Source organism: Perca flavescens, chromosome 21 (assembly GCF_004354835.1).
Source record: "Perca flavescens isolate YP-PL-M2 chromosome 21, PFLA_1.0, whole genome shotgun sequence".
NCBI classification, from domain to species: Eukaryota; Metazoa; Chordata; class Actinopteri; order Perciformes; family Percidae; genus Perca; species Perca flavescens.
Genome location: NC_041351.1, coordinates 20207930 through 20228697, shown reverse-complemented (window position 1 = coordinate 20228697; position 20768 = coordinate 20207930). Strand labels below are relative to the sequence as shown.

Below are 20768 nucleotides of genomic sequence, written 5' to 3'. Positions count from 1 at the left end.
ATCCCGCTCCTCGGATTGAGCCCTGTCAATGGTGAGTTCCCAGACCCAACATCTTGATGCGGGTCTGGCTTGTCCGGCTATTTGTGTAATGTATATTAAAAGAAAAATATTTTAAATGATAATACAGACTCTTAGGAAAAGTCAGGTACCAGCAGGATTGTATATAGACAGGCACACACACAAACAAACAAACAAACAGACACATACGCAAAACGGCTGAGCGGAAAGGATCGCAAATCGAGAAGAGGAAAGAAAACACTGAGAAACATCGAGAGACACTAGAATAGTAAGCTTGGAGAAGATCTAAGTGGAATAACGAAGCTGAAGAGGTGTAGCTACCATAGACCGTAGATAAGGTAGCTACACTACGGCACTTTTCCTGTCTAACAGCAGTGGTTTAGAACAAACGTGAGAGACAGCTAGCTCAAATAGTGGCATCGGCACTTCGCAGTGGCATTTCCGGTGGCAGGTTAAGATGCCACGGCATCTGCCTCTGTTAGCAGTGGCATTTAAGGTGGCAGGTTGAGATGCCACGGCATCTGCCTCGGTTAGCAGTGGCATTTAAGGTGGTAGGTTGAGATGCCAACGATTTTTCCTGAAATGCCACGGCATCTTTCGCCGTTTATATGGTATTTCCGGTGGCAACCTGATTCCTCATTGTAAGATGCCACGGCATCTGCCGATGTTTGTGTGTTATTTCTCGTGGCATTGTAAGATGCCACGGCATCTGCCGATGTTTGTGAGTTATTTCTCGAATGTTGTGGTCGGGCTAAGTTCGGCTGGCATCCAGGCTAGGATGCCTCGGCAGCTGCCGCTGTTTTTGTGGGTTGCCACCGTTTCACCGTAAGATGCCATGGCACATTTTACCAATTATGGGGTATAACGGTCGCAAACAAGGGCTGTGTCCGAAATCACCCATAGGCTACTCATATAGTAGGCTATATCATAGTTTATAAATATTAACACTTGCCAATATTAGACTTGGTAGCATTTCCATGACCCTATTTGTGCAAAGGTTTCTTTGATTATTACGATATTTTATTTGTAGGTTCTCAACCTTTTGCAAGCTGGGCCCCCCCAAAGCTGGTTCATTGCAGTTGCCCCCCACCCCCTCCAATTTATTGGCGAAATGTCTGATAAACATAGCCTCAAATCATCTTCGATTTGTGCACGATTGCGGTATTTCGTTTTGAGTGCAGTCATTTCTGAGATTCCTGCCTCACAAAAATATGCCGACGCGAAAGGGAGGAGGATCTTCAAGGTGACGTCACAGAGTTGAGAGTATTCCTGCATCAATGCTCGTTACAGTAATCCTGATTTACAAACAACAGAGCTACGGGTTGAAATCGACATATCTACCCTTATGATCTGCAATTACTTGTGATACGTCAAACGGAGTGGATTTATGTACCAGAATGGCACAGCCCCTGGATTTAAACTGAAAATGTGAATGATAGACTTGACCCACCCAGTCCTTTTTCAATCTAAAATGGTCAGAGGAACAGAGGTGAGTTTCTTGAATGAAACACAAAACTGGCTTTCAGTTTCCTAAAATGAGTCAGAACCTTATTACGTTTTACTGGATTATTCAAATCTTTACAGTTCCAGCTAACCCATCTCACCAAATCATCTTCATTAACTCTACTACCCATCATTTAAAATAAAGAAAAAAAGAGAAAGGAAAAAAACAAAGAGCGGAGACCAATAAGATACTTGGAAAACCCAAATAATTATGCAAGGATCAGCAAGTACAGAAAAGTATGAAACCATACAAAAGAGCAATGGCCCAGTCCTGTGCTTATGAGATGAACAATGAAACGAGAACAAATTAACACACTTCAAGAACCCTAGCGCAAAGAACCACCACCCACCCTCACTTCCACCCCCCACCCTGCGCCATTGACCTAAGCTAACACTCCCCCAACTGGAGCGTACGCTACCCTGAGGAAAAACCCCAATGTGCGTGCGAGATATTGTGATTCTTACCTCGTACGCATCTCCGCAAACAAATAACAAATACAGCGAATGTATTCTGATACATATAAAATAAAAATTATAATCCTGTATAATTAAATAAAAGATTACTATAATCAAAGAATAAGACCTAACATATTAAACCACACCTCTGGCTCTGAGTGAAGTGCTTTCAGTAGGCTAGTCTCCGACCCAGAGAAAATGAGACTATAGCTGCGGCACAGTCATAGGTGTTGAAGCAGGTAATAGGTGTTGTTTCACAAAAGCCAATGCCACGGCTGGAACACATGTTCAGCGCCGTTCTTTGTGATTCTGAAGCCGGTAAGACCCTTTAGTAGCCTACTTAACATCTGGCATGGACCTCAGTAGACGTTTAACCTCGTAGTATGCGGCCCGCTTCTTGGCAATCTCAGGCGGAAAGTCCGGGAAGACGAACACAGTTTTGTCTCTGAACTTAAGCTGCCCACCACGGCTCGCTTTTCGCCAAATATCCTCCTTGACGTTGTATCGATGGAAGCAAATTACGAAGGCTCGCGGTCGGCTACCCTCCGCAGGTTTCGGTGCAAGTGTACGATGTGCGCGAGCAAGGAGTGGAGGTTCAGAAAGATCAAATATCTCCGCCAAAGCATCTGCCACGAACTTCGTAGGTTGTGGGCCCCCCAAACCTTCCGGAATTCCCACCAAGCGGAGATTGGATCTGCGGGAACGACACTCTAAATCGATGCACTTAGCTTGCAGTGAGGCGACCTCTTTCTGGAGAGAAACGACCGTTGGCTTGAGAGAGTGAAGACTTGTCCATTCTGAAGTAGCTGTCTCCAGGTTAGTTAAGCGGGTTTTGAGGTCTTCTTTGAAGGATGAATGCATTTCTTCTCGTATCAGGGAAATTTCACCTCGAATTCCAGCGGCGTGCGCGTCGAATTTGGCATAAATTCCACTTTCAAGCCTGTTAATGGCACCCATAATCGCAACACTCTCGGCCTCAGGGGTGGAAGGTTCAACCGTTTCCAAAGGCGAGCCGCCGGCCACAGACGAATCGGCCTTCTTTTGTTGTTGCTTAGACATCGTTGGGTTCAAACGACCGACTACAACAATATTGTTAGAAGTGAAGTCAAAAAAAAAAAATATATATATATATATATATATATATATATATATATATATATATATATATATATATATATATATCTTGCTGTATCAGATTATAAAACGTTAAAAATTTTGGTCATAGGTTTTATACACTTTATGAACATCTAAAAGGAAAAGTCCTATCAGATGGGGGGACTCTGGGACAAAATCTTTAAATGGGGTCTGTGGTCTAATTTGTGTCAGTTTAGGGGTCCTTATTATCACATTGCCATTAGACCACAGCGCTGGGGAGTAAGGTCTGGCTACACCACACATACATTCTAGGATTGGAGAAAAAAACGCTCTGGGCAGTTTGCATTCCTTTAAACCAATCACAATCGTTTTGGGTGCCTCTAAGTTCTGGACGCTGTGACGGTGGCTCTGCAAAAAAGTCTCGTGAAGAAACTTGTTTTGGTGGAACATTTGCACTCCGCAAAAGAAAAACGCCACATTAAATATAAATGATATTTTAATGTACACAGTGCCATGGATACGCATTGCTAGGCCTCTGTCCTGATTGTAGGGGTGGAACGGTACACAGAAGTCGCGGTCCAGTTTATACCTTGGTTCAGACATCACGGTTTGGGGATGGGAGGAAAACGTGCTCTGGTTTAATGGCATTTCTTTAAACCAATCAGAATCGTTATGGGCGGTGCTAAACTCCACACAGAGCCGCTGCAAAATAGCCGTGCGAGAGAAAACTCAGATTGGACAGATAGCCTAGCTAGTTGTCTGGATTTACCTTGCAGAGATGTGAGGAGCAGTTAACCTACTCAGAAATCCACCAAATTTAAAATTCCAACGCAAAGAAAGCGGAAGGAAATGGAAAATACACTCATCCGGCGGAATTTGCACCCAGGGGTGTCCGACAGGGGGAAAAAAGGGGACTGAGTAAACAGGGCCCTCGTGAGGAGGGCCCAAAAAGATGCTAGAATGAATAGCTGTGGATGCGGGGAGGGGCCCATAGAAAATCCCTTTCTACAGGGCCCAGAATTTTGTGCTACGCCCCTGGCGGCACCGGAGCAATCCCTGAAGTGGAACGTCAAGGATATAGACTAGCTGTTAGTTAGCCATTTGAGCATGTAGCTTGTTAGCTCAAAGTTTGTTGTTGTTTCCCGTATTGAAGGGATTTTAAGAACGCCAACACACAGAGAGCGGAAGGTAAGGGGCGATGTACTTCTGCTGATCCAGACTAAGGGGTCCTTGACGTGAAAAAGTTTGGGAACCACTGGTCTAGACCACACTCTATAATTTACAGGGACTCAACAATTCCCCCAAGAACCATTGCACTTAGTCCGGCCGACACAACATAACAGGCCGAAACCTTGAACAGAACACGAGTCTAAGTGGGCGGCCATCTGCCTCCACTAGTTGAGGGAAGGATTCATAAACACAAATCTATACGATATGTTCCCAGATGTTTTGCAGTTGATTTACCTTCACTCTTAGGGCGGCATGGTGGCTGTGTGAATGTAGCCTCCCGTGTCTGCGCGGGTTTACTCCGGGTGCTCCGGTTTCTTCCCACACAGGCAGGTGAACTGTGTATGTTTGGATTGAATTGGATCATTCAGTTGGAATAAAATTAATTATAATTACAATACTAAATATATTGAATTGTAATTATTTTTGCTCTGTGTGTTTTTTTCAATAATACTTGTTAAATGTCATCATTCATTCATTTTCACTGTCCTGGGGGGTTCTGAGCTTGTTGTCAAGCCAATATAGACTTTCCCTTTACTTATTTACATTGATAAAATGAAATTGTTTCTTTCTTTTAAATAAAAATAATTTACTAAGATTCAAAATGAATACAGTGTTGAATTAATGTTATTTTTGGGCCGGATGCTGAAAAGGCTTATGATTCGGTGAACTGTGCATACTACGTGATGATGCTATAAGTATTATCAAGAATTTATATGATAAGTCATCTGCTAGAATTAAAAGGAATGGGCATTTAACAATTAGTTTCACTATTAAAGTCCTCTTAGCATTGTTCATTGAACCACTGATGTCCTGATTTAATTGAGTGACCCCTCTTTCTCTCTTCCAATTTAATGAAATCATTTCTAGTATTTGGATCTTTGTCAAGGTATAAATTAAATGTACAGAAGACCCAGGTGCTAGTTTATAAATGAGACCCTCCTGATTACATAAAGTCTGATTATAAGCTTTAATGGCAGGCAGAATCAATGAAATATCTCAGGGTGTTTCTGCCGAAAGATTTGGACAGACCCATCAACTATCTCCTAAATCTCTAAATTGAACTTATTGCCAAGACTTTTGTATCTGTTTAAAACCTTGCCTGTTGATATTCCAGATAAGCAATTTGTGGAGTGAGATAGACTTGTATCAAGGTACCTGTGGCAGGGCAAAAAACAAAGAGGAGCTATAACACTGTCCAACAGCCAAGAAAAAAGGGTGGTTTAGTGCTGCCATGCCTGAGGGACTATCACAGGGCTGCCCATTAAGAGTATGAGTTTAACAATTGAAAGATATTGAGACTTCTCTGACAGACAATACCCCAATTCAAAATATGAGACTGAGGACAACCCACTGGACTAGTCTACCTCTGAAAATATGGAATGATGGGATAAAAAGGTTAAATCTAAAAACTGTAGAAAGATTTCTGACATGGTGTGCATATGACACTGATTTTACCCCTGTATACTCGAGACAGCTGGTATAAAAATCTGGCCACAAGTGCGCTCTGTGCGTAAAGTACCAGTATGACTAATGGGGAACTTCAAGATTTTCAAATCAAGATAATTGGATAAGAAGATAGCAAAGGATTTTATTTTACAAATAGGATTTGTACATTTTTCTTTATCAAGTAATCATAGGTAGATATAGAAGAAACACAAAAGAAGGGCAAAATGAATGCATTTTACTCAGCTTAACAGAATTTATTTCTACAATGGATTTTTGAACCAGAAAGCAATCTCTACAGCATATGTGAAAGAAGAAATGGGAACAATTATGTATTTTAACATTGATAGAGAAAGCATGAGAGTCTTAATGCACAATCCAGTGGCAAACAACGGCCTTTCTGAAGTGGAGAGATTATTGCTGGAAGAATGTGATACACTTTTTGTATTCCACAGAAGAAAAAAAAACGTTTATGAGAGGACTTAACTTGCTGGAGACAATGTGATTTTGTGAATGCCACTTATTATCATAGTTTTTGGGACTGCAATTCATTCATTTTGGCAGGACATGTAAAGGTTGTAGAGAGTATACTTATAATATTAAAGTGCTCATGTTATGCTCATTTTCAGGTTCATAATTGTATTCAGAGGTTATATCAGAATAGGTTTACATGGTTCAATTTTCAAAACAAACACCATATTTTTGTTGTACTGCACATTGCTGCAGCTCCTCTTTTCACCCTGTGTGTTGAGCTCTCTGTTTTAGCTACAGAGTGAGGCATCTCACTTCTGTTCCATCTTTGCTGGGATGCGCAGTACCTCAGTAAGGACTACTACCCAATAGAGCTGAAGATCTTTGCTTGCGCGGTAAATGAGCGGTCAGGTGATGCATTTCGATTAGCGTGAAAATGTATTCTGAGGAGGTGAAACGGAGCCTGGCCTCTGGTGATTACGTTTTTGTTGCACTGGCACAGAAAGCAAAGTGTGAGGTGTGGAAAACTTTAAGCCTATTTAGAGTGCTGAGATGTTACGATGTTACAGAGGACTTATTTTATTTCTTTGTTCCAAGTTCCAAGTGGCCTATAGCCTACATTAGTCATGAATAAATGATGTTAAAAAATGTTTAAATGACTCATTCTTGACAAAAGGCAAAAGAGCTGTGTGCATGCGCACATTTGAATAATGTCGGGCTGTAAACGGGTTCGGGCTTTTAAAAAGCTGTCAACCAAAATGTACTTGTCTGGCTCGGGCTGAATTCTGTCGGGCTGGGGCCTTGTTGGGCCTAACTTTTAAGGCCCGATTACAGCTCTACTAACCAGTCAGAAGCAGAGTATGAGGTCGTGCCACACTAGCAGCTAGAAGAGCATTATAACGTGTGTTACAAAGTGACGCATGTTCGTCACGGAAGTAAAGGCTGGACTACAATAGAGCTGTTTGGATCAGTTTGTGAACAGTGTTTTCTAATGGAGATGGTAAGTCCCTTTGGGGTGTACCTTGGGCTTTTTCACTTTGTAAACCTTTAACGTACACAAACAAGATATAGAACACAATAAAGGAAAAGGAAAAAAAGCATAATATGAGCACTTTAAGAAAACTATCTGGAGGAAAAGTGAAAGTTGGGACAGCTCAATGGTTACCCTAAAGTTTCGTATTTGTTTAAGCAACTGAAAACACATTAAGTCTCCTCTCTTGTTCACAATGGAGAGCCTATTTTGTTTCCTATATTTATTCCATAGCTGTGGCAATTTAATCTATACGTTTGTGAATGTATAAAAAAAACAACCTTAAACAAAATCCTACTGGAAGAAGTCTGGTTGATTAGTCAAATTAGTGACTGATCATATCAAGCACTGTGCGAGCATATAGGCAGCGTGCCCAGAAATGTTCTTGCCTATTTTAACTTTTAAAACAGGAGGGACACCAAGACAGAAATATAAAACAGAGTTTTATTGACAAGTCAAAAAAATGTTTCTTGAGGTTTGAAAGACAATCTGCAAAAGCTGAAAAACTAAAACAAGAACTGGGCCGTGGTGTCTTCACCTCTTCTTGAAGCCATACTTCTTCCTTTCATAAAACAGATCCGTTTTAGAGCTGCCCAAATTCACAATCTTAGGACAGCCATCCCGCTGTAAAGGAAACAGAAAAAGCCTGTTTAAAAAAACATTAATAGTAAGCAATGCAAGATAACAAAAATCTCTAACATGGCCTGCTTAAATCCTTATACAGGCTCTTTTCTGTGACGGATAAAAAAAGAAAAAAGAAGTGACGTGTGCTTAAGGACACTCACATCTTTCTCCTGGATGGTGCACTCTTTACAGTAGTAGGCATCAGATACTCCGGGCCCTCCGCAGATCACACAGCGTCCCTGATAGGAGCCGTAGTTACACTCATCACAGATGCGCACCAGCGTGCACGGCCTCACATAGGAATCACAGATGACACATTTTCCATCACCTAAGAGGAACAGGGACGAGAGAGAGAGAATTGATTGAGAAAATAAGGGGAGGCATTAAATTATGTGGGAAATATGAGCAAATAAATTATTATTAATAATAATAATAATAATAATAATAATTATTATTTGTAACAGACTAACACAGCCTCCACCATAGTCAAACAACTACAGCAACTAAATTAAAGTTGAGAGAATGCATCATTGAAATATTTCCCAGCTGCAAGCTGCACATCTTTGTAATGTAAAATCTGTTTGATGAGACAATTTACAACACATCTTTGCTCAAAATATTGCTACATTGATTGCAAAAAATGAGAATTCAGTTTCAGTCCATCAATCAATCCCTGCAGCAGGATTCAAGTGCTTACTGAGTAATCACATGCTTGTATGAATGTCAAAAGGTTTATCAACAACGTGGAAGAAAGTATATTAGTACATAAGTTTAGATAGATAGATAGATAGATAGATAGATAGATAGATGACATGAACCAATACTTATTTTTAGCTAGGAAACCATGATTGGACTTGCACAATAGGTTTATCTACATCTTTATCAATACTGGTTAAGTAATTGTACATTTTTATTCCCTATCCTATTATTATTTCATGTATATTCTGTATGTCTGATGTTTTGCTGCTGTAACTTCCCATTTTTGAGATCAATAAAAATCTCTTATCTAAATGCTTATGCAGACCTAACGTTACTGAAACAGATGCAAAGGTGAGGAAAACAATCACTTTAAGCTTGGAGGGAGAAACACGTTCTTTGTAATATTAATAATAGGAGGAAACACTTACATTTCTCGCAAAGCCTTCCGATAGCTGAGGAATAAAAACAAAGCAGTCAGAGTCAGTCAGTGTTGCCAAGCTGGCTAACAGTTCATTAGAGCGAATAGCCCATTACTTCCTCATATGTTACAGTACAACCAATTATTAAATACCGTGAAATAATGTTCCGTCAGACTGTAACAATAGTCAGCGACAGACGTTTCTAAGCTCAACACCATGGTTAATATTCTTTCAATGAAATCCATGCTGCTACCGTTAGCATGGCAGCTAGCATTATCTCGAGCAAAACAACAATAAAAGACCCCCAGCAGCAACAAAAAGAACAGTGCTAAATAAAGTGTGAAATAAAAAAAATAGGCTTAAACATACCAACACCGGCTTGTTTTCTGCAAAAGATCAAATCTGGATGATGTTTAGCCATAGTTGGCTAACGTAAGGCGAGCGCTGCTGATTTGGTTCAACTTTCACCTTTGACCGGTAAACTTTGTAAGAGGAGGCCCATTACCAAGTACCGCCACCTAGCGGCTCCTATCATAAACGAATCAGAAGACGATTATCGACTGGGTCTTGCTCATGGATGTATTAAGAGAACTTAATGTTATACTTCCTTTTTTTATATTTTAACAAAAAATAAAATATATTAATTGTTTTTCATTATACAGTACTGGCTGCTGTGCAAGAATTATATCTTTATAAATAAAAAGTAGAAATACATTTTAAACTGCCACGCCTCTTCTTTTCAAGATCCTTTTAGTTTTATAAAAGTCAATCATATATTAAAATGCTATCTTGCATGGTTGGAACGTCAGTATGTATGTAAAAACGACATAAACTATACTAGAGTGATAAACAGGAGTTTAAATTACATTTTGTTAACAATCTTAATAAAAGTCAAACTTTTGCTGTACATCATTTTGTCCTTCGAGGACCTGCGAGACCGCGATTTATAAACTCGTGACGTCACCACTGACCGACACATCTTTGTCAGTGAACAAAATGGCAACCTACTGTCTCACTGTCGCCCGGCTTCAGGTAAGAGATGGAAATTGGCTAATTCTACCATGTTTATAAATCAGTGAAGGATGTCATCTTGCTGTCTTATATTAAACAAATCATTTGAATTGTTAACTTGACCTAATTAAAGCTTTAAGGCGGGTGCTGTGAATAAATAAGCTGTGAAACGGTCACCGGTCAGGTCATCGTGTCCTGACTGCACGGAACGCATCCAGTGGGCGCCGACTAGCTTTGCACTCACTGGCTTAATAAAACATGCCTAATGTCTCCGTTTATAAGAACTCATTACCTACCTATATCATCATCCCTTAAATGAACAGAGCTAGGTTAGCTTTAGAAATGGAACTTGGTGTTTGAAAGCAAGGTTAACCACAAGGTTAGAGCTCCCAGCAGACACAGAGGTGACCAGCGTGGAAAACACAGAACAGTGTTAAATTATAGCAAGTAATACAGCAAACACTCTCTCGCAAACACACTCTTTTTTTGTGTGCAATTGCTGCAAGAGAAAGTAATCCATTCCGTCTGTTGTAAAGTTGACAGGGTGTAACGTTATGTCATATGTCCTTTAACAGCAGTGTGCTATTAAGATAGAGCTGACCTAATAATAACGGACCACCTGGTGTCTAAACTCTCATATCTGAACCCAGGGTGAGCTCTAATTGAGCTCTATTCAAGCTTTGATGGCTACATGTTGTAGGAAAAAAATAAAATCAGAACATCTTCTGATGTAGATATAATAAACTATGCATTTAAGTATGTTTGTAAAATCACATTGTCATTTTCAGCTGGCATTGGAGGATCTTGAGCCAGGAAAAGCTCTGTAATAGGCTATTACTTTAGTACAAAAAAAAAAATCTGTGCATCCCATCTCCTAAAAATACCATATAAGGCTTACACCAATAGAAAGTAATATACTTCCCAGCCTAAGTTTGATTGTGATTTATGTCTGCACCATACTTGGATTTCCAATTGATATATATGTATTAACTCTTGAATTGACTCCTTAATCGATTGACAGCACTCCAATGAATGAGAGAACTCTTTGCTACCAGCTGCTTGACACCAGAAGTCAGCTGGTTAATGGCTGTAGGTTCAGCTTCTCACTGTCAGTTCTTTCACTGAATGATGGCTAATCTTTAACACACATTGGGCATTGAAGACCTTAAATTGTCTGAAAGTTTGTTGTCCTCTCGGGTTTCATATTTGATAACTGAAGTTAGTCTACTGAACTGTCTTGCTCTTTTCTGATGATACCATGCTCATCACCCACTGGGAACTGGAGTGAGTTTATGGGTTAATAAGTGCCCAGCTCAAGGGGGGGGGGGACATAATTGAAGTCATGTTTACATATCAACATGTTAGGTACATTTTCTCATTCTGCTCTTTCTGCTTTATTTCAAAACGTTTTTTTAAAAAAATACAAAATTGATACAAACATTTTCAAAGTGGTGAGGGCTAATCTTATTTTTCAAATACATTCTGTATGTGGGAAAGCAGTGCGTCATTTCCAACAGTGTGTCTGGTTTTGTCCACAGCTCTGTGATTATGCTCATCATACTTGTATGTTTTTTGTTGTTGTTGTTGCCTCCAGCTGGCACTGGGCCACGGGGCAAGGCGCCTGCATGTATCAGCAGCTTACAGAGCCAAGGCCAAGGTGTCTATGAGCCGCTTCGAGCCCACTTCCTTCGTCAATTATGAGAGGCTCCAATCCAACATTGACATTGTGCGAAAAAGGTCAGCCCTCTCCTAATCTACTCTATATTTGCTGTGTTTGATGTCTAGAGTTTGTTTTTCCTTTACCACAGTTTGTCATCATTGTAGCAGCCTTTACCAACTTTCGTCAGTCAGCGTGACTCACATAGGGCTGGGCAATATATCAATATTTTATCAGTATTGTGATATGAGACTAGATATCGTCTTAGATTTTGGATATCGTAAATTCGTAATATATTAAGTGTGGTCTTTTCCTGGTTTTGAAGGCTGCATTACAGTAAAGTGATGTAATTTTATGAACTTAACAGACTTTTCTAGCTGTTCCATTATATCGACATTTCTGATGATTATTTGTCAAAAATCTCATTGTGTAAATAATATTTTGGTAAAGCACCAATTGTCAATGCTACAATATCGTCGCAATATCGACATTGAGGTATTTGGTCAAGAATATCGTGATATTTGATTTTCTCCATATCTCCCAGCCCTAGACTCACAGTGCATTATCTTTTCACTTGTTTTTTTTTGCTTTTGCTAAATTTTTTTCTTCTTCTACATTGTACCTGCATTCTCAATGTCTGACGTGTTCCCTGTTGAAACTTTGTACTACTACTACTAATAAAATGCTGTTTTTTTTTGTTTTGTTTTTTTCTGTCCAGACTCAACCGGCCACTCACCCTGTCAGAGAAGATCGTATACGGCCACCTCGACGACCCCCACAACCAGGAGATTGACCGCGGTCGCACGTACCTGCGGCTGCGTCCCGACCGCGTGGCCATGCAGGACGCCACGGCCCAGATGGCGATGCTCCAGTTCATCAGCAGCGGCCTGCCGAAGGTAGCCGTGCCCTCCACCATCCACTGTGACCACCTGATCGAGGCCCAGACCGGAGGAGTGCAGGATCTGGCTAGAGCAAAGGTGGCGGCTCTTATTTGTTTACAGTAATCAAAACGAATGTCTCAAAAGTTATGACTTTGTTAACATGCATCGCATTGTCATCATGGTTCTCATCCTAGGAAGTCAACCAGGAGGTCTACAAATTCCTGTCCAGCGCTGGGGCAAAGTATGGAGTTGGCTTCTGGAAACCAGGCTCTGGAATCATCCATCAGGTATTAATGCTTAAAGTTTGGATGCGGTGCCCTGAAACGACAAAGCCATCAACAAGGCAATTCAAAGTGCTTTACATGAAACATTAAAGAGAAGTTAAAAACGGTCATGAAAATAAAACAGGCTAAAACAGGGCTCCAGACTAACTTTTGTCACTAGGAGCACAGTGGCCCCCAACTGAAAATTTTAGGGGCAGAACCAGAAAATTTAGGGGCACACACCGTAAATCAACATGCTAACCAAATATTCACATTTCTACTAATTTCCACTGTATTACTAATGTATACTTTATTAATAAATGCAGAAATTACAATGTGCGGTTTCAAATTCAGTGTCACTTTTGAAGATGCAACATATAAGGTAAACCGACAGCCCCATCGCTGTCATGACAGTAAAAAAAAAATATATATACATTTTTTTTTTATTATTGTATTTGTATATTATTTTATATAGACAAATAGGTTTGGAATTATTTCTACAATTTGAAATACATTTTTTGTTATTACAGAAGGAAAGTACCATTGGGTACCGGAACCATATTTCAGGCACCAATAAAAATGTGACCGGTACCCAACCCTAACGTTCAGATTTCCTTTCCAAACAGATCATCCTAGAGAATTACGCCTACCCAGGAGTGATGCTAATCGGCACAGATTCCCACACACCAAACGGCGGAGGGCTTGGTTCCATCTGCATCGGCGTTGGAGGAGCAGACGCTGTAGATGTCATGGCAGGAATCGCCTGGGAGCTCAAGTGCCCCAAGGTTAGCAGGATCCAATACGTCCTCCTGTCCGTGTCTTCTCGGACCGTCTTGTTTCCCCGTCGCCCTTATCCGAAATGTTCCGTGTTTTCCTTCTTTGGTAACCGTAGTTGTTCTTCTAGCCACCTCTGAACTTCCTCACCGCAATTAACTCCCTGATCTCTTTGTCGAAAGGTGATTGGCGTGAAGTTGACCGGTACCCTCTCAGGCTGGACGTCTCCTAAGGATGTCATCTTGAAAGTGGCCGGCATCCTGACAGTGAAGGGAGGCACCGGAGCCATCGTAGAGTACCACGGACCAGGAGTTGACTCCATTTCCTGCACTGGTGAGTTAAAACTTGACTTCATTACACTTTGAAGTCCTTTTTTTTTTTTAAATTTTGCTTCTCAGCTGTTTGCACATACAAATTATTCATCGTTTTAGTCGTGTGATTTGTGGGTTTCATCCTGCCCAGGAATTAGGGTTGCACGATATAGACAAAATGTGATATTGCGATATCGATTATGAATATTGCGATATAGATATTAATTTAGATATTTTTAAACCTATGTGAAATTACAAAAGTTATGGGAAAATGCAAAAGTTTTCTTACACCACAAAGTTTATTTCAACTGACATATATATAAATAAATAAATAAATAAATAAATAAATAAATAAATAAATAAGGACCATGTCTACAGAACAGGACGTGTTCTACTGGTAGTACAGTATAAAATAAATAAAGAGAACAGGACACAACTTTTCTTTCGCTTTTCTGATTCATTCTGTTTAGTTGTCTCTGTCTATTTCTTCACTCTCACTGTCGAAATATGCACACACGTGTTACGCTCCATAGGGTTTGTCACGTAGTGGACCCGTGCACTGACGTGTACTAACGTGTGCAAGTGGCACGGTAACTGGCCAATGGAACATGATCATTATAGCGTTTCAATCTGGCTCTAAATCAAACACAACTTATCCACACAGCCAACGGACGGGACGCAGTGCTCCACAATATAAACAAAATATTGCAACCCCTTTTGATATAATATTGCGTGATATTGCAATATGAGCCAACGTGATATTGCGATAACGATATTGAGTCGATATATCATGCACCCCTACCAGGAATGGCCACCATCTGCAACATGGGAGCAGAGATTGGAGCCACGACCTCAGTGTTCCCCTACAACCACCGCATGAGGACCTACCTGGAGAAGACTGGACGTGGTGGTATGTTTAGGGCTTTGGCCATATCATTATCATTTTATCTAATGTTTTTTTCATACTGACAGAGACGAGGGAAGACTGGCCTGTTCTAAATGAAAGCTTGGTGTCTGGTTGGCAGGGTTCAAAAAGAACTTTTTCGTCCAACAGGCAAATGGCTAGTGAATGTTGAAAATGTTACCAGCCACTCAATAGATTATTTGATTGTTTTCTTGCCTGGTGAGTGAAGCAAATCTACCAGCCAATTGCAGATTTGACCAGCATTTGGCTGGTGGATGGTGCTAATATTAAACCCTGTGTGTTAGTCTTGACACTTACGCTCATGTTTCTTCCCAGAGATCGCTGCCCTGGCTGATGAATACTCTGACTCGTTGGTACCAGATGAAGGCTGCGAGTATGACGAGCTCATCGAGCTCAATCTGGACCAGGTCTGCCCTTTATCTGTTTTTATTTTTAAATAATCTTTCTGCCTTCAGTGGATACTTCAAAGTGTAGAGCAACATGAAATAGTTTTTACATCCACTAGATAGTTTTTTTTTTTTTTTTTTTTTTTTTTTTTTACAGGTTATTAGAAACCACACTTTTTATACTGTACTTTATAGAGGTGCACCGATAGACCGGCCGGTGACCGGAATTGGCCGGTTTTCACGTGCTCGGCCATGACCAGCAGGTCAGTCTGACATATGCCGATTTCATGCCGGTCAATGCTACAATTAACTGACGGACAGCGTGTCCGCGCTATTCTCGCACATGTAGGGAACCTCGTGAATTAACCTGCCACATGTCAGCTGTTTGGAAATTCTTCAGCGTGTGTGCAGAAGATAACAAGTTTGCAATATGCAAAACCTGCAAGGAAAAAGTAGGGCGTGGAGGGACAACACCAAAAACCCAAATCACATTTTTTTTTAGTTGGATATTGGATGTGAAAAGAAGAAAATTGTGCAAAATGTTCTATTAAAGAAAAGATAGAAAATAAATATTTGTGTGTGGTTAGAGTTAGAAAAAATGAAATTGGAATCGGCTAAAATCGGTATCGGCTGGCCTAACTCAAAGAAAATCGGAAATTCAGAATCGGCCTAGAAAGTTGTAATCGGTGCATCTCTAGTACTTCTCGGAATGATCTATTCCGAGATGAGCAAAATAATCAAACGCGTTGCCTTTAGACTTTTTTTTTAAGTACTTCTGCTTACTACTGTGAAATCAGGGATTTTATGGGTTGTTGGCTCCTGGTCTTTATGGGAATAGTGCAAATATGACAGATTAGTGTCTGTTACCAATACTGGAAACCTCTCCAAATCCAGCCAGAATTCTGCTCTACTTCTTGTACACATTGCGCCATTATAATTAGACATGAATACGCTGCAAAATGTATGCACGCATGAGAAGTTTACTTGACCGCTCCAGGCACAGAGTTAGGTTTATTTGAGAATAAGTGATTTCCTTGAACGTTGGGTTACTTGTTTCTGTAGCTGAAGCCCCACATTAATGGACCCTTCACCCCTGACCTGGCTCACCCGGTGTCTGAAGTGGGTGCTATTGCTGAGAAGAACGGCTGGCCGCTGGAGGTTAAAGTTGGTAAGAACTGAACCGAGATAGAAAAGGCTGCACAGCTTTAGTCCTACTCCTGCTATTAACCTCGCTACATTTCATGTGCATGAAAAATGAGCAGCGAGTTGCTCTCTGAGATACCATCTGGCTCCTTTTTCTCATCAGGTCTGATCGGCAGCTGTACCAACTCCAGCTACGAGGACATGGGCCGCGCTGCCTCTGTGGCCAAGCAGGCTTTGGATAAAGGCCTGACGTGCAAAGCTCAGTTCACAGTCACCCCCGGCTCGGAGCAGATCCGCGCTACCATCGAAAGAGATGGATATGTGAGTGTTGCAGTGTGGTCACACCTCCCTCTGTACCGTTGATGTGTCTCTGGGTGATGTCAAAGCTCAAATGTGTTTGTGTCCTCCTGTAGTCAAAGATCCTCGGTGATGTTGGAGGCGTGGTCCTGGCCAACGCATGTGGACCCTGCATTGGACAGTGGGACAGGTAGGGTCTTGTGTCATGACTTACAGTGTCCAAATAGTTCAATATAACTTGTTTCCTTTTTAAGTTAAAATAAATATATATTGTGTTTTGCATTCAGGCAGGATGTGAAAAAGGGAGAGAAGAACACGATCGTCACTTCCTTCAACAGAAACTTCACTGCCAGGAATGACGCTAACCCTGCAACCCACGCCTTTGTTACCTCCCCTGAGGTAAACGCGCACCAAATCCACACCGCTGAATGGAAGCACAAGCTTCCAGTTTGGAAGCTAAACGCCCCGCATCTCCTCTTCTTCCTCAGATTGTCACTGCGCTCGCAATCGCCGGCACGTTAAACTTCAACCCAGAGACGGATTACCTCACAGCCGCCAACGGCGAGAAGTTCAAGCTGGACCCCCCCAACGGAGATGAGCTACCTGCCAAGGACTTTGACCCGGGCCAGGACACCTACCAGCACCCGCCCCCTGACGGCTCCAGCGTTAAGGTGGACGTCAGCCCTACAAGCAACCGGCTCCAGCTGCTGGAGCCTTTTGGAAAATGGTGTGGCGGTGATCTCGAGGACATGAAGGTCCTCATCAAGGTCCGCCACCCCCCCCTCACCCCCTTCTCTGTTGCGTCTTTAAATGTTCTCACTGCGGCTGTATTTACAGTTGAAATCTTTTTTTAAATATTTTGCCGTTTCCCATATCCACAGGTGAAGGGCAAATGCACCACAGACCACATCAGCGCCGCCGGACCTTGGCTGAAGTTCCGCGGCCACCTGGATAACATCTCCAACAACATGCTGATCGGTGCTGTCAACAGCGAGAACGATGCCATCAACAAGATTAAGAACTACCTGACCGGGGAGTACGGACAGGTCCCCGATGTGGCCCGTCACTACAAGGTGAGGACTGCAAGAGGGGAAAGGGTGCAGGTACTGGATTTTTGGGCCAACGCTGCTCTTTGGCAGCACACCACTACTTTGTATTGCTTTTTAAATTTTGGCATGCACAGACTTGGAGTGGGGCCTCCATCTACTACACTGTATTTGTGCTGTAAAAAGAATCGCATCCGTCTCTTTACTTTTTTTTTTTTTTTTTTTTTTTTGAAAATGTATTAGCAACAAATCTGACAACTCGATTACTAATTTTCAAGCAAAAACTCCTTACGCTGGTGAGGGAATGTGCGGATCTGCTGCTTTTCTCTGTTTGATCGTCCTCATCCTCGTCGTAAGATCCACACAGTTGCTGTGGGGAATATAATTAAAGCGAGACACATCCTGATCACGTTCGATACATCCGTCTTGTGTTGCGTGGTGCAGGTGAACAATGCTGTAAACACTATTCATCAAAACCTACACCATATAGCTCTACAGCAGGACTCCCGTTAACTTCTTGCGTCAAGTACAAAATCTGGCTTAACACTCTTTCCATCCTTGTGTCCGTGCGTGCGTGCGTGTGTGCGTGTGTGCGTGTAGGCCAACAGTGTGTCCTGGGTTGTGGTGGGAGATGACAACTACGGTGAGGGCTCCAGCAGAGAGCACGCTGCGCTGGAGCCCAGACATCTGGGAGGAAAAGCCATCATTGTCAAGAGCTTCGCCAGAATTCACGGTACTGCACAATAACTGCTGAAGATGGTCAGTACTGTTGTAAAATTCAATACGTGAAGAGAAGTCTTTTACGGCCCATTTTGGGCAATGTCCATTGATTTTTTTGTTTATTTTTTTTTTTTTTAGTAGTTTTTCCTGAACTTATGTAAAGAAATGTGTGGTTTTTACTTGAAGTGAAGAGTGTGTGAAATCTTAACACCTCACCATTCATTCTCTGAATAACCAACATGTCTCCCTCCTGTCAGAAACTAACTTGAAGAAGCAGGGTGTGCTGCCACTGACCTTCAGCAACCCGTCAGACTACGACAAGATTCGCCCTGATGACACGATCTCCATCAGGGGGCTCAAAACCTTCGCTCCAGGAAAGGTAAGCGGGCATTACAGGACGGAAAGCCGCTCGCTCACAGCTTGCTGTTGTCTCCTTAACCTTCCTGCAGCTTTCACAGAAAAGCGTCTGCAATGAGAACCTGTTCTCGTTCTCCACAGCCTCTCACCGCGCTCGTGAAGCACAGCGACGGCAGCGAGGAGGCCCTGGAACTAAACCACACCTTCAACGAGACACAGATCGAATGGTTCCAGGCAGGCTCCGCCCTCAACAGGATGAAGGAGCTGCAATGATGGAGAGGAGTGAGAGGAACAAAACATGTGGAGGAGGATTTTCGGTGGGCTGGAGGGGACAGGGTGGTGTGGATTGTGTGGAAGTTGGGAGAATAACATTGGTGCTGTTAATGATTGTTCCTTCATCTGCATTTGCACACCGTTTGAACTGAAGAAGCGTGTCTGTATACCTCCCTAAAAGTTAAACGTAGATTAATTCATACAAAGTGCCATGCTAATGTTGATGATGGAACAATAGCAACTGGTCTGCGGTTAGATATTTTCAAAAAACGCCATTTTGTCAGGGCATAGTGTTCTTCAAGGTACTGTAAGCTGCTATGTTTTAAAGTCAAACAGTGATAACCGGTTAGAAATCTGTCCGTTATAAAATCAAAGCTTTGATGAGCACACAAACACACACACACTTTTTAACACACTAAGCTTTGACCCGAGCCGCGGCATAATGCCCTGCCAGCTGATGTGCTGCCTGGGTTTTTGCAGCTGTTCAAACAGTTCTGTAGCCACTTGACACTGGAGCTCAGCCAGCTATTCACACACTTGAGGATTGTGTTGCACACTGCATGCACGGCAATAATCTGCTTTAGTCAACCATTGTCATTCAACCTGCCCCGGTGTTATTTACACTCCACTTTGACGAGGTAAACGCAGCCATTGGCTGCAACCCTGGGTCCGTTTGTTAAGTGTAGTTGTCACTGCAATGACCACGTGGATCCAAAAAGAACTTGGTGGCACACGCGTTCTTTTATTTTCTCACATACTTGCGGACCGCCTGTCTGCCTCCTAGTGGCCTCGAGGAGATACTGTAGTGTCGACGAGGCTAAATGACAGTTTTTTAAAGCAGCACCTAGTTGACACAACTGTTTTTCTAGGGATTGTTTAAAGGCATTCTGGGAAACAGGAAATCACATAAGTGCTTGCGGCCGTTTGAGAACAAGTGGATTCAACGTAAAGGTAAATTAAGCTCACTTGACAGACTGATTACTGTACATCGTTACAGTGAGAACATTAAGGGGTCTGTTTTTGTATCCATGTTTTTATTCACAATAGAACATATTGTCAATGTTTCCTAACTTTCCATTTCCTAATATCCTGATTTGTATGCTTTAATAGGGTCTAAGAATGGTGGAAGAAAACCTCCTTCTTTCCCTGACACCGTTACTTCCACCATCTTTAAACTGCCCTCCTGATTAATACCTTTCCTCTTTACAAGGCCAAATTCATCCCCCTTTGTTTATTTATTTATATATATTGTTTTCTGCTAAATGTTCAGATCCTGTGGGCTATTTCATAAACTTCTTTTTATGGACATGACTCATTCTGTTTTCGGTGCCCTTTTTTTGTCGGATAGCATAGTCACTTTTTGTGGTCCTTTTTTACCTCAACAAAAGTGTATTAAGAAAAAGTAACCGCCCAGTCAGTTTTGTAATGACTGATGTCTAACTGTAAATTACCACTTGGTTTAAGTAACGTCAACAAAAGGGATCATTACATCGGATCAGAAGCAAGATGCGTTTTTGTCTTTATGCCTACTTTTACTTCCCAGTCCCTGCAAACTAAATGCGTTAAGAGGTTAATGATCAGATGGAGGCAAAACCACTTCCTTACTCTAACTGACTGTATGTGAAGTGTCTGGGTCCATGTACATTTTAAGTGTTATTTTTCTCCCAGATTAGCTTTTCTGTATTACAGAAATGCCAATGGGTTGTAAAATAAAAATAACAGATCTCATTTATTTA

At 41.7% G+C, this 20768-nt stretch overlaps 2 protein-coding genes across 2 annotated transcripts; one reads left to right on the top strand and one right to left on the bottom strand.

Moving 5' to 3' along the window:
- Positions 1 to 7672: 7672 nt before the first annotated feature.
- Positions 7673 to 9527, bottom strand: phf5a (PHD finger protein 5A). Its single transcript, XM_028568173.1, has 4 exons — positions 9358 to 9527; positions 8998 to 9021; positions 8032 to 8198; positions 7673 to 7870 (listed from the first exon to the last, which is right to left on the bottom strand). The coding sequence occupies exons 1-4, from the start codon at positions 9407 to 9409 to the stop codon at positions 7781 to 7783; spliced, it is 333 nt and encodes a 110-aa protein (XP_028423974.1). The 5' UTR covers positions 9410 to 9527; the 3' UTR covers positions 7673 to 7780.
- A 420-nt stretch (positions 9528 to 9947) lies between these two features.
- Positions 9948 to 20768, top strand: aco2 (aconitase 2, mitochondrial). Its single transcript, XM_028568186.1, has 17 exons — positions 9948 to 10020; positions 11594 to 11736; positions 12375 to 12633; positions 12732 to 12824; positions 13427 to 13585; positions 13757 to 13907; positions 14691 to 14795; positions 15126 to 15217; positions 16259 to 16364; positions 16503 to 16660; positions 16753 to 16826; positions 16924 to 17035; positions 17125 to 17403; positions 17518 to 17709; positions 18283 to 18415; positions 18660 to 18781; positions 18901 to 20768. Exons 1-17 carry the CDS (start codon positions 9985 to 9987, stop codon positions 19030 to 19032), a joined length of 2346 nt encoding a protein of 781 aa, XP_028423987.1. The 5' UTR covers positions 9948 to 9984; the 3' UTR covers positions 19033 to 20768.

What these genes read in the sequence shown, in the direction of transcription:
- phf5a (XM_028568173.1), bottom strand. Translation starts at nt 9,409, where the DNA reads ATGGCTAAACATCATCCAGATTTGATCTTTTGCAGAAAACAAGCCGGT. An exon ending in CAGAAAACAAGCCGGTGTTG is followed by an intron (nt 9,022 to 9,357) that starts GTATGTTTAAGC and finishes TTTATTCCTCAG; the next exon opens with CTATCGGAAGGCTTTGCGAG. An exon ending in GCACCATCCAGGAGAAAGAT is followed by an intron (nt 7,871 to 8,031) that starts GTGAGTGTCCTT and finishes TTTCCTTTACAG; the next exon opens with CGGGATGGCTGTCCTAAGAT.
- aco2 (XM_028568186.1), top strand. Translation starts at nt 9,985, where the DNA reads ATGGCAACCTACTGTCTCACTGTCGCCCGGCTTCAG. An exon ending in AGGATCTGGCTAGAGCAAAG is followed by an intron (nt 12,634 to 12,731) that starts GTGGCGGCTCTT and finishes TTCTCATCCTAG; the next exon opens with GAAGTCAACCAGGAGGTCTA. An exon ending in GCCGCTGGAGGTTAAAGTTG is followed by an intron (nt 16,365 to 16,502) that starts GTAAGAACTGAA and finishes TTTTCTCATCAG; the next exon opens with GTCTGATCGGCAGCTGTACC.